Here is a 12,981-nt window from a genome sequence, read left to right as displayed (position 1 = left end):
ACCTATCAATAGCTCCTCATGTACACTGAAGAGGGACTGTCATTCCCCCGAAGTCTAAAAATAGAGGCCGCGCTCTCTCGCGGCTCCTCGTCCACGAGCCGAACATAACAGCGCGCCGCCGGCCGCGCCGCAGCGTCTCCCGCCTCTCTTCCGTCTCCGTTCCATCCATCTTTTCGGTCGATCGTAACATATCTTCGAAAAAAGAAGGTTTTTAACCGGTGAGAGGTGCCCGCAAAATTCGACTTGAAACTTGGACGGAATCGACTTCATACGCGTTCCTCGAATCGCTTCGGTCAAAAATATTATCTTCTCGCTCATAAGCATTCCTGTTATTGCCACATTACGAGAAGGATTAGAACTCCTCGCGAGGTCTCTAATGATCTGATCGTACTGGCGACTTTAATGACGCCGTACGTAAAGCGGTACACCGTACACCTCTCCTTGTGTGCGCGACCGTATAATTAATTTTCTCTTCTCGGTAAACTCATCAGATAGCGTCTCATTAGCATTTACACCGATTACTTATCGCTCGCTTTATCGTCGTTTAGTGCACGCATAAATTCCGCAACATTTCCACATTAAGATTTAACGATTCGGCGCGCTCGAAATTCTCATAACGACTGGACTCGAGACTCGCGATCAACAACGATTGAAACGTTCTCGGGAGTTGATCCCGAATATTTTTCAATTTCATTTAACGTAGGAGCGTAACGCATTTAACATGTTTGGAAATTTTCAAGAATGTTGAAAAAAATATCACTTTTAATAAATAGAAGGAATACAAAAAGTATGAAATTATGTTTGTACAGAATATCACGTGCTGTTAAAAATTTAGATAATATTAAAATAGTATTTGGGTAGTATTTAAGTAATATTAAAAATTGACAATTTATTTATCGAAAGTTTATGTCGGAGAAAATTAATTGAGATATATTATCAGAAATAAATATTTTCCAATCTAAGCTTTAATAATTTTCATATATAACAAAATAGATCGCGCGTAACGAAAAAGGAATAAGTGATATGTGATGATTAGAATGATACAAGAGAAAAACGAAACTAATGATAATCAAAATAATAATTAGTAAATGAAATATTTGAAGAACGTGGTAGGCGCGCTGTGTGCTAATACTATTTTAAAAAAAATAGACGTAGAGAAAAGGTATTCAAGAACGCAAGATACTTTACGAGAGAACATCACGCGGCATTTACGCGTGCATTAAACGGTGATAAGGCGCGAGATAAAAAAAAATTGGCGAACGCCAATGAAACGCCGCGCGTGAGGGAAGAAAGCTAATTGCGCACGGTCGCAAGAAGAAGCACTACGGTCGCGCGTAGCACGCGTTCGTAATGCGCGTTAAAACAAATGTTTCCTTGTATTTACAAGCGACGTAGCGGCCGCCCGACACGAATGTTAATTACGATTACACCACCGGATGAACAATCGCGGTTATCGTTCACTGCATGTAAACGCGAAATGGAAGAATTCGGTATTGCGCATCGAGCACTCGTTGCGCTGTCACGGGGAGGTGAGGAGAGGGAGAGGAACACGTACAATCGGAATATAAATGACGATTATTGCGCGATCTCGAATAAATATGTATCCGTGCGTATTTCGTGACGCACGCGCGCGCTCGCGCGAGTCGACTGCCGTTGACATTTTTTCGCGCCCCCCTCCCCCCCGCTCGCGGAGCGACGTTTCGGATCCGACGTCTCTCGACATTTGATATACGTCACCTTTGTGTCAATATCGTGGCATTTATAGGCCCCGAGATGCTAAATTATACGCCGCGCCGCGCGCAACGAACCGGGGTGTACCGTAATTACAAGAATGTACACACGATACACGAGCCGCTGCGCGCGCGCCGCGTTGAGATTTAGCCCGATAGAAATTTATCCTCTCTCTGTTTTACAAGACTTTTTATGACATACCACGTCTCTCGGTAAACATCGATGTGATCTGACTTAAAAGGAGGAGGCGAAAAAAAATAACGGGCGTCGCGAACGCAAAGTAATAAGTACTTGAGATGTGATTATAGCGTGTTTCTTGACAATAAATTCGAAGGCGAAGGATAGAGAGGGTACGAATCACGCGTCGCTCTTTATTCATGTATGTTAATAAATGCTGGCGTGGTACTGATTGTTTACTAAACACTACGTGCGCGCCGAACGCTACATGCGCGACACGCTACACATTTTAATGCGAACCGTAGTGTGAGTTATTTCCTTTTTTTTTCTTTTTTTAATAAAGATAAAAATGCTGCAACACGTACCGGTATGCACTCGCATTTGATGCAGTACATGACTCCGAAGGGCGGGCCCAAGTCCGCGAACCATGTCGAGCCCAGTTCGCGAATCTGCTTGCCGAACATGCATTCTGAAAAGAGGAGAAAAACATCGTCATTACTAATCGTCATCGGTGCCGCGTTATCGTCTAATAAACATTAGCGAGATAAATCGCATAAGCATAAATGTCATCTTATCGATTACTGGCGCTACGCTACCAGCGAGCTTGCCTTTCGCGGACATTAAACAAGACATCGGTCGGAGAGGGAAAAGAGGATATATTTTAGGCGCGAAAACGCGGCTCGCCCCATCACGCTGACGCACTTCCGTTGCCATCGTCGACGAATGAGGCGCAATTTGACGCGAGTGTAACGTAACGCGCTCGGTATGTACATTGATCCACGCGCATATTCATTCGCGTTCATCGACAATATGCGTCGCGCGTTCATTCAAGCCACTTCGCAAACCGCCGTGTCGTGTGAAATGCGGCGAGCGACGCATCATTTATCCTCGATGTAAAATTCCGGGCTCTTGTTTGCGCATTACGGACGCGCCGTGTGCAACCGGCCGGTCGATGCCGGTCGGTGACAAAGTGGACGAGTCTCTCTCCGACTTGCCGCACCGAATCCCGATTGTCGGATTGGCTTTAGAGCGCGAGACGTAAATCCCGAAGAGAGAAGAGATAAAGACGAGACCGTTATCTCCTACAACAAGCTGGCGATAGCCAGTAGCAAAACATGTAATAATACGCTTCATTAAATCGATAACGATATCGGCCGTCTCTTGCAGCCGATATTTCCTTAGACTCGTCTTCATTCGTCAGGAAGAAAAGGAAACGGAGAGATTGCAAGCTTATTAGCGATGTAATTATCTTCCGTCGCTCGTCTTTTCATTTCCGTCCGAAAATAACGCGATGGGAATCATTTGCGTTTGTATTACGCGCGCATGCGTCTCGCGGTGTCCCTATTTCTGCGAAGCAATCGTAATATTGCTTTTTTTTTCTTATAATCCACAGTTCTACATCCAATGCGAGATTGGCGGGATTGATATCAAGATTCATTATTATAAAAGCACTTTTACACGAGGCATACGTATCTTGTTTTTAATGTAACGAAGGGAAAAATCAATTTGACTCTTATACAGGTTCTACGCGGTCTTTTAAAAAGATGAAACAATCTTCGTCTTTTTTATTCATGTAAATATCAAACAAAAAGATAAATATTTACTATGTAGATATCCGTACGCCTATATGTACATAGGGCACAAGGGAGAGAACGGGAGAGAGATAATGTTGTGGAAAAAAAAATATACGTTAGCGGAATTTTCGTGTGATCATCGCTCTAAGATACTCAAAAACTATCCATTGCAAAGAGAAGAAGAAAGAGAGGGAGAGAAAGAGAGAACTCGGTCATGTGCGAGTTAGAGAAAGGGAAATGGAGAGAGGCCCGTTTTGCACGAGGTCATTGCACTGCGCGCGCTAAGTCGTTCTAAGCGCAAAGTCGCGGCCCTAAGTAACTAGGAGTCCGAGAGAGCCACGACACAAGCTACCGCATCGAAAATATGCGAGTCACGCGGCATAGCGCGGTAAGGTGAAGCGTATTAGGTCTCTCCTCTCTTTTCTCTCTTTCTCTATCTCTCTTCTCGATAGCGACGGCTCCTTCGGCTTTTCCCTCCCGTTTCTCTCGTTTCTCACCACTCGGGGTGGCTTTCTCGCGCGACGTGACACGCTTCTCCGCGTGCACGCGTGTTAATATAAATCGAGTTTCCCCGACAGAGTCCCGACACGACTGCGGCCACTTTCAGCGATCGTTATTATCGCGACTTTGTATACGAATAATCGCGGTGTTGTTTGGGTTGGAGAATTAGTAACGACGCCGCCGCCTCGCAACTCATCCGCGCGCGTACGCCTCTTGCCAACGGGCGAAATAAATTTCTCCCCTTTGTCCATGCGTATACGTGTGCCTGTGCACACGTATACGCGCGCTATCGTATCGTCCACACGTATCGAAGAGAGGTGAATTCTAATCGTGGAGGAGCATGGAACTGATAAAGCGGCAATATCATTTGGACGGAGAGTGCCTATCGGGAACACTCGAGAAGACGTAGCAATTACTTGCACTCGTAATCCTCGCATCCGTGTTCTCGGGCGATATATTCGCCGATAATGATAATGATCCGTCGACGATATGTATTAACCGACGATCGTTTCTCACGACATTCTTGAATCACGGGCGCCGCGCTTAAAATCGACGCCCGACCTCGCGAGCCGAAATCCGGAGAGAGAAAATAAAATGTAGTTCGCGCTATGCGGTGCCATGAGTACGTCTTCGCTCGCTAATATAAATAATGCGAGCGTATGGAAGAGGAGCGCGCGTGTGCGTGCAACGGAATGCGCTCGACTCGTAATCCGCTAAGGAGGCGGTTGCGAATGGCAAACACGTGCTACACCTTTCGTTTTTCGCTTTTCCACACCCTCCTCCCCCGCCGACCACTCGCACTTCTGTATCCTTCTCGGATAGATTTACGAACGTGACGTCTATCCGCTCGTACCCTCGCCTCCCGCTCTCTCCACCTCTCGCTCTCGCCTTTCGGCATCTACCCGCTTCGTCTCGAGTTTCACATCACCTTTAGCATCGCGCGCGCGCGCGCGCGCGCGCGAAATCGTTCGCTCGCGCTCGCTCGTTTGCATCGTGACATCGTGACGCGAAGCGTGCATAAGACGGTTATCCGTCGCGTCGTAACCGAGGGAGGAGAGATGCCGAAAGCGCGACAAAAACAAACGCGCGGCTCGATCGCACAGTTTAGTCGATCGAGAACGACCGTTTATCGGTTCTCCGCCAGGAAAGCAGGTCGGATCATTTAGATGATTTTCCATTAATGGCACTTGGCGCATCGCGGTAATACAATCAGCGATAAATTTAATTCCGCTAAGGGAGACTTTCGTCGGGACGGGGTAATCGGCGCGCGCGCGCGCGCGCGAGAGGATACCTGCATAGCGCTCTATAATTACGCCCGATTCCCGGAGGTGTCGAGCGCGCATCGTACGTCACGTGCATCATTTGCGTCACGGATGTCGCGCCTTACGTAACGGCCGCGTGTGTGACCGTGAAGCGTCTTCGTCTAGACCGAGAGACGCGGAGGCCCTTACCTCCGTAAGGTACCGGCTCCGGACGAGCGCCACTTTCTCGAGCGACCACCGCCTTCGCGTCGCCGCGCCGCGCCGCGCCGCGCCGACTCACGACGCCGCTCTAACGTCTCCGCTAAAAGCGGACGGGCACGGGACACGTAGGCGACGCGCGGTGCCCCGTCGTCCCGATTGTTTATGTATGCGTGAACCGCCGCGCACCCGATACCTGTCGGCGCGCAGATTTACGTGGGCGACACGAGCGCGCGGACACATCACTCACAAGCCGTACATTTTATTTCCCTCCCCCCCTCCCTCTACCCCTTGCTTCGACCCGATTTTTTGCGTTATTGAATTTCATCTCACCTCGTCGCGCATCTCGCCCGATCGGCGGCGGCGGACGTTCGGAAAGAGGTCGCTATTTGCTTCTAAATATCTTCGCGCGTGTCGTCTCGCGAATCGGTTCTGGAGCAGCCTGTTTCTCGATGCGTTCTTTCCACCGCGATCTCACTCACGCGTTGTCTCTCCTCCTCTCGCTTACGTATCTCATAAAGATCGGAGAGAAACGCGGGTATGTCATTTCATACAATTTATGTAACAGGAAAATACTCCTCTCTATTATTTCTCCTTCTCTCTCTAATTCAATTCTGCCGGTGACGCTATTCGATACACATATTTGCGCGTATGTAAAGCATTCCGTGTGTATAAACCGTTCGACAGGCGCGTTCATCTCCGCGTGTACAGGTACAGGTACAGGTATATGTCGCCCGTATATACCTACGTGATGTCACGCGCGGCTCAGAAATGCCGACCTTGCGCCCGCGGCTTAAAGTCAGTGCACGCGTAATGCGATGCATTCATGTTCGCCAAGCCTTTCGGCCAATCCCTCCGTCGGTCGTCCGACGGCCGTGCTGATAAACGACGGCGGCGGCGGCGGCGACGGCGGCGGCATATCTGCCGCGACGCGGAGTACGTGTACGCACGTGGGGTACGCGCGCGATATGTAAATACGCCGACCCCGTCAGACGAAATATCAGGTAAGACCTACATACATTGGAGGCAAATGTCGTTTTTCCTCCCGCGCGTGACGTTCAATCAACCGGTAAACAGTGTTCCTTTTTTCCTCCTTTTTTTTCAAGCCGGTCAAGAACGCGACGTAATCGTATCGTAGATATATAGAAAATCTGGGATAAGAAGCGCGTTTTCGAGAATTGAAACGAGTAATGATATTCTTCGTAACGAACGAAAGAAGAAGACGCGGTTAATTTCAAACTCTTCTCGGCAGAATGAAACTTTCGCTCCTCTTTCTATTCCTCTCCCGCGCTCTTTCTCTTTCTCTTCCTCTCGCGCGCGCGCGCGAGAAAGAGTAATTGAGTTAACTGCATTGGGATTATGCCAGAGCCTCAAGCTTGGCTTAAATCAGAACCGTGTGACGAATAAACTGCTGTTACGTCGGCAAGTGGCTCATTCGTATTACTCCAAATTTCACGGCTGGCACGTGTCGATTTTCTCGCGAGCCAAGAAAACCGGCTGCTGATTCAGTGGCCGCGGCGAGCGAGACGGGATCGATCGTCGACGCGTGATAATTGACGGAAATATATCCGTCAAAGGCGAGAAATTCTCGAGAAAATAATTAGTGCATATAAACGTTCGTTTCCGAGTACCGTCTCACGGAGAGATATCGGTCTTTCCCAGGCGTAATAATTCGCGCAGTTACACGCAAATACACGTATGCAGTGGAAAATACGCCGTGCCCATTACGGATCGTCGCCACAGCTGTGAAATAATGAGAAATGGATGATCGTCGGCCGATGACGTATACCTACTTTTCCTTCTCCCGGCCTGACGATGCGAGAATGCGCCGCAAGTACGAACGATAAATAATACATCAACGGCTTCGTTCCGAGCGAGTCAGTTCGGTTTATCGGAGCGACGATCGATCGCCACTGAGAATAAGGAAAAGGTCTTTGCCGGTTCCGCTCAAGGATACCAATCCAAATCGCTGGCTCTTTGTGCGGTGCGTCAGTGCGGAGAGAAAGAGACACGGATATCGCGCGGACTTTTTAGTAGAAAAATTTTCGATGTGCAAGAAACTTAAATTAAGCTAATGGACGCTAAAGTATTTAGCACAAACTGCCGGGATCGTTCGTTGTTCAGCTAGAATCTATATGTATCTCTAAACCGGTACGCATTTTTTTTTTCGTTATTAATACGTATGGGATAATAATAGTTTGAGATAATAATTGGCATTGTAATCGACGCGCGCGCGCACCGACGACGATGCATTTGGCACCTCGACCGAGAAGCTGATGTTTGTCGTCCGCGCGTGCACTTGCCGGCGCGACGCGGCGAGCCCCGACCCTCTATTTAACCAAGTTCGAGAACCTCGGCGAGCTTCTCGTCTGCTTAAAGTAAATTTCCGAGGAAGCCTATTTACGCGATGATGATTCCAACACTCCCGCGGCAGATGATAGATAACGAGCGACCAATCGCGAACTGCCGTTCGCTCGCCGGGGCACCCGACAGATTTTGACGACGCTTCGTCAACAGTAATTGCGCGGCACTGCCGCGGTAATGACGTAAATTAGACGATTTCGCGGTGATTATGCCGGTTTGTTCGTGCCGTTCCGCGAAATCACTCCGCACCAATGACTCGCGACTTATTAATCGTTCGAGATCCGTCACACGTATTGTGATCCTTGCGAAAGTGGGGGACGTTACCGATGAAAGAAAAAGTAATGAAGGAGACGAAATTTTTCCATTCCCGCGCGACGAAATCTCCGGTGACGAGGATCGCAAAATGTTCCGATATATGATTTAAACGATTGGTCCGGAGACGAGGTTTACTATACATAGAGCGGCGCCAGAGTAACGTTCTCGAACAGCCGTCCAGACTAAACTCATCCGCGAGAAAGAGAAACGTAACGCGCAATATTATTTCAGCGGGCAGGCCGCGGCGCGGCGAAACGTTAAGCAACGCGGCGCGATGTCGCGATATGACGCATCTTATCTCGCGCGAGTAGAAGCGCGAGGGACAAATCGAGACGACGCGCGACGGCTCGTAAAGTCAGGACGAGTCGCACGCGTCCCGCGCACGAAAGGGAAGATGTTAAAAAAAAACTGGAAAAAACGAGCGGACCGCTTAACGGCAGCGCGCGCGCATGTCTCCATTAATAAAATTAACTCTCGGATACACGAGCGAGACGATACGAACGCGATATGAACGCGATACGCGCGATACGAACGATACGAGCCGATATCGACGGGCGCACGGAGCGTATCGAACGGCGGACGCCGACTCTCGCCAATCTTCGACTTAGTTAGTAATTTTAAGTAGCTATAAGTAACGGCGTAAGTGGGAATGTAAGGCGACGTTAACGGTACTGACTAGCGGTTATACTTTTCGCAGCGGCAAAATTGGGAACTCGTGAAAAGGAGTAAAAATTCGTTGACGAATTTGACGCGCGGACCCAATTAGATTCTGTAAATACGATCTCGGAATTCGATACGATTATGCTACACACACACATACACACACAGTTAAATTCATGTCAAATTATACTCAATTTGAATCATTTTTAACCATTCTTATAGGTCGCTACTGGCCCTACTCAATGTGTTAATTTAACTAAACCAATGGAGTTCAAATAATACTGTTTTATGTTAAAATAATAAATTTTGACACACATGGTAGTTAAAAATGACAAAATATTATTTAACTCAAAAGGTATTGGTTCAAATTTTCCTCTAATATTTAACAGTGCACGCGCGCACACCATATAGGCTATGTCCGGTTGAATTTCGAGAGATACGTTGCCAATTATTATAATTGCATTTTCGCGATTATAATATCGAACCAGACTCAGATGAGAAATATCCGCGCGGATTCGCCATTCACCAAAACCAGACGTGGGTCGGATCTCGGTGCGATGCGGAAGAAAGTGAAACCTTGACTCGGACCGAGTTGATAACTCCCGCGCAACATCAGTAACCGACCATGCCTTTCGTTCATTCACTAAATCCACCTACGAGACGTACACGACGCGGATGAGATGTTTTTATCCCATTTTTTTTGTCGAACCCGCGATAGGTTCGAACGCGACCGCGCCAACGTTGCAACGTAGCGCAGCACGGCGCGCACCAACGCAGAAATTAATTGAATTACGCACTGACATCTCAATTAATTTTATATGCATATTAAGGTAGCGCTGTTGAAATAAATTTTACATTCGTACATGCGCACGACCGTGTCTAAAAGGGATCGAAAAATAATACACCTTTTTACAAAAGGTTGGCGTATACCCGCGACGCCGGTGGTAGTTTGCGGTGAAAGAAGACGCGGTAAAGAGATAAAAAAAAAAGCGCCTTAATGCGGTGCCATACGCGCGCACGGGACGGCGAATACACGTTAAACTCATATTCATACGTACGTCGACCGTATGCCGCACATACGTAACGAGGAATCTTGTTTCGTTGCGTGTCTGGTGACCTTGGGTGCACGCAGCGTAAAAGAGCAAACCGACAAATAAACGCCTTCGTAATTTTAGATTCATCAAGTCCACCGAGCGAAAGGTCTCTCCTCCCTTTTTCTTGTTTCCTCCGTTTCCCTCCCGGCCCTCACGATCGCTCCTTATCCTCTCTTACGTGTGTGTCGACCTAGCGAGCATATGGAGACAAAAAGATGCCGGAGCACTATGTCATACTTGCGCTCGTAGACGAAGGCGAGTTCTACTTTGAAGTTCCTCGGGGTCCGCTCTCGTTAATGCGTCGCGTCTATAGCCGCTAGAGATATCTTTGTCCTCGGCTAACCGATTAATTTTCCCCCGGCTTACCTTCCCCCCGGAGCAAGGGAAAGGACACGGAGCGTGTCACGTAGCGCACAGAGCGCACGTTTCATTTTAGCTGCCTCGTGACGAATTCACGAAAGCTTTGAATTACTTTCCAACTATCGTCCACCTCCGATTGTTGAGCAAGGTTATACGCGGTAAGGCAAGGCTGTCCGCTACAAGGAAACGTATAAAGCGCGAACCGCACCCACGTCATCTGAGGATAATGGCAATAGTATTTTGTGCATCCTGCCGTGCCTTGTCCGGTCGGCTCTAACGGGCTCACCGCGAATCGAGTATATCGATCGAACGTAGAAGGCGATATCTTGATCGGCGATCGCCCTAAATTGCCCCGCTGCGAAAGAAACGCGATATATTTTCGAACCGGTACTCGGTATTTACTTTGTAGAGACTTAGCCGTACAAGATCTCGTACAAGTGCGTCCGCGCGACAATGAGAGAGGGAGGAGAGAGGGGGAGAGAGAGAGAGAAAGAGGGAGAGAGTAAAAGGAATGAGCTCGGGGAGAACGAAGAAGAGGAGAAACGAAGAAGCCGTCCGCTCCGCGTCGCGGAGGTGGTGGTAAGTCGTTTTGTGTCTGCAGCTCGTCTAAATATATACGATCCTCTCTTCGGTGCGGCGCAGCCTTTCTCAAAGAAGCAGGAGAGACACGAACGGACTCTGCCACGATTTTAGAGAAATCCCTGTGCACATCGCACGAGCACGAGTGCGGCGACAAATCGCGTGACTACGGCCGATCTGACCGATCGAGGCTAGACCGAAGGACCAGAGCACCGCGCTGTGGTTCGCCTCTTCTCTCATTTAACATCTTCGACTTGATTCACATTAGTGATTATACATTGTCAGCTCCTAATTAACACGTGAACGTCTAATCGAAAATAATTTCTGGAAATTATTTCCTTCAAGGCTCGTACCATTGTATACGCAATTTTCCTCCATTACTTTAATTTCAATTTAATGTAACTAATTAATATAACATACGATTAATTCAAGAATAACATCAAGGATAATAATCAGTATTAACGTGAAAAGAGAGAGAGAGAGAGAGAGAGAGAGAGAGAGAGAGAGAGGAAGAAAGAAGTAAAAAAGAATAAAATATCTTCAATCCCAATTGAATAGTTCTCACACTCTCTTCTTTCCTTTTTCTCTGTCAGCTCCTTCCTTCTCGTTTCTGTTATAGACAATACAACACAATAATCGAACGCATCCGGAAGTTAAATAAAGCAATCTGTACGCGGGAATTATGACATCGCGGAGTCGCGTCGCGCGCGTTACGGAGCGCGATGTGCAACGCCGTCGTTTACCTACTTAAAAGAAAAAATGGCGCATTGGCTTACTAAACTTCTTTAATGCACAACGGCGGCGTTGTCTTCGTGGCTGCAGCCAATTAGCCGCGAATCTTGTACGGAGGATCGAGCGACGCGCTCCTCTCCGCGAGGGCGACCGGCGAGGAAAGGGTTTCGATCGCGCCGCCCGCGCCGCCGCCACGTGAATAAGGCCCATTTATGTAAAATTTTCAGGCGTTTTTAAACACGCGTTTCCGAGGTAATCTGCCATCGTATGAAATTGGGTAGAAATTGGTCGAATCCGAGAATGCGGGGAGCAACAACGAGACGCATAGTGATTCCTCAGCCAAACGCTCGTCTCTCTCTTTCTCTCTCTCTCGAGACAGATTTCGGCCCGAAACTTCTCGCCGCTTATACCTCCCTTCTGGCCGATCGCGTATTAAAATTAATGTTTATACACACGGACAGACCGGTTCTCAAAGCGACGACGTTTGAAAAGTGCTGTTAACTGATTTACGCGGCGTAACGCGAGGATTCTCCGGTCGAGGAAATAAAATAATGCAAAAACATTCTCCCTTTCCGGGAACTCGAAACTCGAACTTCAGGTGAATTATAAACGCCGGAAATCGATGCCGGCGATTAAAGATTTTATCGGACGAAATCTGTCCGGCTCGTCTCGTCCGTTTCCCTCTCTCGTGACGGTGGTATCGCGCGTATACGATTATCGTGTGTGTTGTTAAACCGAAGTTATATTATCGAGAGACAAGGAGACAATTTCACGGAAACGCGTCGCGCCCGTAAAAGACAGACGTTGAGTTCGACGATATTAGAAACGCGCGATCGTTCCCTGTCGCCACCTTGGCGATAAATACTAATTGAGATTAGCATCGGTGGTAACGCCTAACAGGTGTTCCGTGAGAAGTTTCGAGGCGAGGAAAGGAGATCCGTAGGAAGAGGGTGGAAATCTGAGAAGGAAAAAAGAAAAATAGGCCTCTCCGGGTTTCGACAAAAACACGTATAAAGCGCATACACAGCTATTTCTCGATTCACGCAGGTGCCACGCCATATGTTATAAGAATTTTTCTTTCGCCATTTTATAAAAACAGTTTTCAAGAAATTTAAGGGGACTTTATAATCGTACAATTATTCGAAAATCGTGGACGTTCGTAGAAAAAAAAAAAACATGAGTTTTCTCGTTGCAGAACAGTCTCTGATTCCTTAGAAGGACACTCCGTATTAAATCAGAGTAGCCTGCTAATGAATTTACCTTTAATACGCGTATATGATTAAGAACGATCCGAAAATGGTTAGTACGGTCCACGAAAAATATCAGGGTCGACAGCTTGAGCAGACTTAAGCTGACAGCCAGCAGAAATCAATCGAGGCGAGTTTGCGAACGCACAATTGGCCGGCCCCATTATCACCTAGACATCCAATTTTC

The 12,981-nt window shown here is 47.8% G+C and overlaps 1 protein-coding gene across 5 annotated transcripts in view; it reads right to left on the bottom strand.

The window, feature by feature from the left end:
- The window catches only part of Sog (short gastrulation), a 28,629-nt gene that overhangs the window by 12,668 nt on the left and 2,980 nt on the right, over nucleotides 1-12,981 (bottom strand). For all 5 annotated transcript variants that reach the window (XM_071697637.1, XM_071697634.1, XM_071697633.1 and 2 more), the window contains exon 3: nucleotides 2,274-2,377. In XM_071697637.1, coding sequence (XP_071553738.1) covers nucleotides 2,274-2,377 — 104 coding nt within the window. The remainder of the gene's footprint in view (nucleotides 1-2,273; nucleotides 2,378-12,981) is intronic.

The sequence above is a fragment of the Temnothorax nylanderi genome, unplaced genomic scaffold (assembly GCF_030848795.1).
Source record: "Temnothorax nylanderi isolate EJ_2023f unplaced genomic scaffold, tnyl_v1.0 TNYL_tig0013_pilon, whole genome shotgun sequence".
Lineage (NCBI taxonomy): Eukaryota > Metazoa > Arthropoda > Insecta > Hymenoptera > Formicidae > Temnothorax > Temnothorax nylanderi.
Note: the sequence above shows the minus strand (reverse complement) of the source record. Positions and strands in the feature narration are given on the sequence as shown.